Genomic DNA, 3,462 nt, shown 5'->3' with positions numbered 1-3,462 from the left:
AAATTGGAATTGATATTAAAAGATAGCAATCTGTATTGGCGTTGCTTTGAAGTATCTTCTATTGTGGCTATTTGCATGATACGTGTCGTCTATCGAGGCTTTGGAAAGTTAATAGATAATTTAAAATGTCATTTAATAGCTTGGTCGAAATGGGCTGTAATACAAGTTTTTTGTGCTTGTAGGTAAATTAGAGACATAAGAAAAATTGCATTTCAAAGAGAACGGTAAAACTTTTCGGGGAATTATAAGTAGCGAGTCACATTTGATGTAGCATCTAGATTAGCGATATATTTTTTTCACTTAATTGAGGCAGGCAAATTTATGATTCTCTTTACTTGTGACACAAAGAGTTGTCTGTTTTGTCTGTCGAAACATTGATAGCTGTAGCACTTTAGCGGTGTTTGTACTTGGAGCTTTGATAGCCTGAGAGGTATAAGCAGACGTCTGGAGCGCTGAAGTGCTTATAGCTATCAATACACCAATGTTTCGACGGACAAAACAGACAGTTCTTCGTGTCACAAGTAAAGAGAATTATAAATTTGAGGGGTGTAAGCAAACGCTCCAGTCTGCTTATACCCCTCAGGCTATCAAAGCAAACGCCGAAGTCCCGTTCAGTCACCTACGCTCGATACTTTTCTCGCTTTCATGTCTACGATATATTGACATATTTCCTTTTACGTCTTTAGTAGGTCAGTGTGCGACTTGAGGATCGTATTAAACACACGCGTACATGAAGAATTCGGATCGCTCGACATACATTTCTAAAAGTTTACCTGCTAAACTTTCGCTGACTACTATTTCGCAAAGGGATTATCATTTGAGATAAATAAAAGGTGAAATACAACAACTGGGTGAAGTTATAATATGTTATTGTTTTAATATAAATTGAGCGTTAATAGTGGAATAATAAAAGCTGTTAAAACTGATAGCAATAAATTGATTGCACTTTCTTAATTATGATAATTTGTTAACAGCGTAATAATTTTACAAGTTTGCTATGCAAAACGTACGTAGCGTCCATCATTATTCGCCTTTATTACTGATAGATTGCAACAGGAAGAAATAGGACCCTGTAGTATTAACGAACTACAAATAAAAGCAAAACAAAATTAAAATTAGGTTAATATGCGAAAAGTACATAATTGTAAATGTTATTAATTGATGTAGAGACTTTTCCAAACTGTGTAAAAAATGAAGTCGAAAGTAATTCAAAGAAATCAACTTCAATGATAAAAAGAAGTTTTTAATTGACATATTCGGAACAGTAATTAAAATCTCTCTTAATTGTTTATATTTTATATCTTTATATGTTCTGTATAAATTCTACAATATAAATTTAATTTAAAGTAGTTAAAAAAATAAAATCAATGCAAAATATTTTAATTTATTTGCTGAAGAGTGTCATCACATTTTGTGCGTTTTCAGTCTCTCAAATTTTGAATCTTCAATTTTCGTAAAAGTGAAATATAAATATAATTTTAAAGCGATAGCGCTATATAAAGGTCGAAATAATTCCGTCGACATCATAAGGTTCTACAAAGATTTACTCAATCGATTAAAATTTCAATACTTACATTGGTGAACATGTTCATGTCAACGAGAGAGAAAACTGCGTTTATCGTCATTGGTTTTTGCATCATCATTATAATGACGTTCGTTCTCACATGATGATCCAGATTAGAATTAGGCCATTTGCCAAAATATATTCCTTTACGAAAGTCCTCGCTCTAAACATATATAGTGCACATATACGAGGGAGGTTTGATAAGTTCGGTAAATTTGTATAAGATGACTTTACAATCCATTTGGTCACGTGATGCCTGGAAATTTCTACTTTTCAAACCCCTCCAGACCAAATTTGAGCCAGAAGTAACGCAATGTTCACGTTCGGTAGTCGTTTGAAGCGAACGATTTAGTAGTACAAAAATGGAAAAATCGATTTTTTTCATTTCTGTTACTTCTGACTGAAATTTGGCCTGGAGGGATTTGAAGAGTGAAACTTTCCAACCATCACGTCAATACATGGATTGTAATGCTATCTCATGCAAATTTACCAAACTTATCAAACCACCTTCGTACATAACTACATATATTGTACGTGATTAGTTGAGTTTTGAGTTGTTATAGTTGTTTAAGCAAATCATTAAAACTCACCGCATTTGTGAGGAGTGTGCCATACCATGCATACGTAAACGTTTGGAGCAATTTTATTGTAGCCCAAGTCACAGTTACGCCTATGTTGAAAATATTAAAGTCCGAAAACTGTTGCAAATGTTTAACTATTAGTATTATATTATGAAACATTTGCGCAGTGCAATAATATTGGACAGGTATAAAAAATATTACACGCGTAATGAATGTATCCACTTACTGACATCCCCTCGTATATCAATGCGCAAAGAAGCACGGCGTTGGTGACAATGTGCCAAAAGACAATGGGTCCATAGATGTGCTCCAACGTATGGCGGCATGGCAGTAGTTTCTGATGCTTTGCCACGCACGACTTTAGGACGTCTGAGAAGCTTTCGGTGGGCAAAGGATTCGTGAGCTTAAAGGTCATGGCGTGCATTATTGAAGCGAACTGGTAGACATAGAAGCCAAAAGCGCTGTCCATGCAGCATGCCGTGATGGCACTGAACGATGCTCCGCCCGTCTCGAAGAGCAGATGAAAATGATACAAATAGTTGTGCGGAACGGTCCAGAAGTATCCGTATCCTTTAGTGATTGGTAGGCTGTAATTTGTATTTGAATGGAAACGATAGAGACCGTGGATTATGGATAAATAAGCAGGTGTAAAAAACGCCAAAATCATTGTTAACATAATGGCAGAATATGTGTATGTTAGGGTGTATATTGTGGGCAGGGATGAAAACATTATCGTCCGGATTTTCTCATCCCGTAGAAGTTCCTTCTCGAAAAGATCATTCAGCGTCCAGTGATAATTTATCAGAGACTCTTGATTGTGTAGGAAAGTCCCAATCTTAAAGAATACCAGAAACATATTTTTTTACCACGCGCAGAAGTTGCACAGAGACTGACGTGGCACGTTCGATACCACAACTTGTAAGACGTATAAAATATTATTCTGATCTTGCTCTTCTACTTAATAAAAGGCTAGATCCTACTGGTTCGTACCTTGAGAATGGCGCTAAATGAAGTTATTGCTATGCCAACACATTTCATCATAATTACCAAATTATGTCTGTGGATATAGCACATATGCAAGTTCACAATTGCGTAACAGATTATCACCAAGAGCACTCCAACTATCCAGAAATGCATGCATTTGCCGGATTTTGTGGGCATGTACCAACAGCCACACATAGTGAGCAGTGTCCGAAGGTAACGCTGATACGCACGATACGCTTGCAACTCTTTATTATTCATCTTATAACATTGAATAACTCAAAGAGAGACGTCGACAAAAATTTTCTCTGAACTAGAAAAATTTAATTATTTAAT

The 3,462-nt window shown here is 35.7% G+C and overlaps 1 protein-coding gene across 1 annotated transcript; it reads right to left on the bottom strand.

Annotated features, from left to right (window-relative positions):
• Positions 1–948: 948 nt before the first annotated feature.
• Positions 949–3,434, bottom strand: LOC112462575. The gene is made up of 5 exons (XM_025028441.1): positions 3,136–3,434; positions 2,372–2,980; positions 2,155–2,262; positions 1,575–1,727; positions 949–1,086 (listed from the first exon to the last, which is right to left on the bottom strand). The coding sequence occupies exons 1-5, from the start codon at positions 3,385–3,387 to the stop codon at positions 1,024–1,026; spliced, it is 1,185 nt and encodes a 394-aa protein (XP_024884209.1). The 5' UTR covers positions 3,388–3,434; the 3' UTR covers positions 949–1,023.
• Between the last annotated feature and the right edge of the window lie 28 nt (positions 3,435–3,462).

The sequence above is a fragment of the Temnothorax curvispinosus genome, unplaced genomic scaffold (genome assembly GCF_003070985.1).
Source record: "Temnothorax curvispinosus isolate PA1 unplaced genomic scaffold, ASM307098v1 QBEX01012526.1, whole genome shotgun sequence".
NCBI classification, from domain to species: domain Eukaryota; kingdom Metazoa; phylum Arthropoda; class Insecta; order Hymenoptera; family Formicidae; genus Temnothorax; species Temnothorax curvispinosus.
Note: the sequence above shows the minus strand (reverse complement) of the source record. Positions and strands in the feature narration are given on the sequence as shown.

Coding starts and splice junctions, on each gene's coding strand:
- LOC112462575 (XM_025028441.1), bottom strand. CDS start 3,387: ATGAATAATAAAGAGTTGCAAGCGTATCGTGCGTATCAGCGTTACCTT. Junction 2,981..3,135: donor CATTTAGCGCCATTCTCAAG/GTACGAACCAGT, acceptor GTATTCTTTAAG/ATTGGGACTTTCCTACACAA. Junction 2,263..2,371: donor TGATATACGAGGGGATGTCA/GTAAGTGGATAC, acceptor CATTTGCAACAG/TTTTCGGACTTTAATATTTT.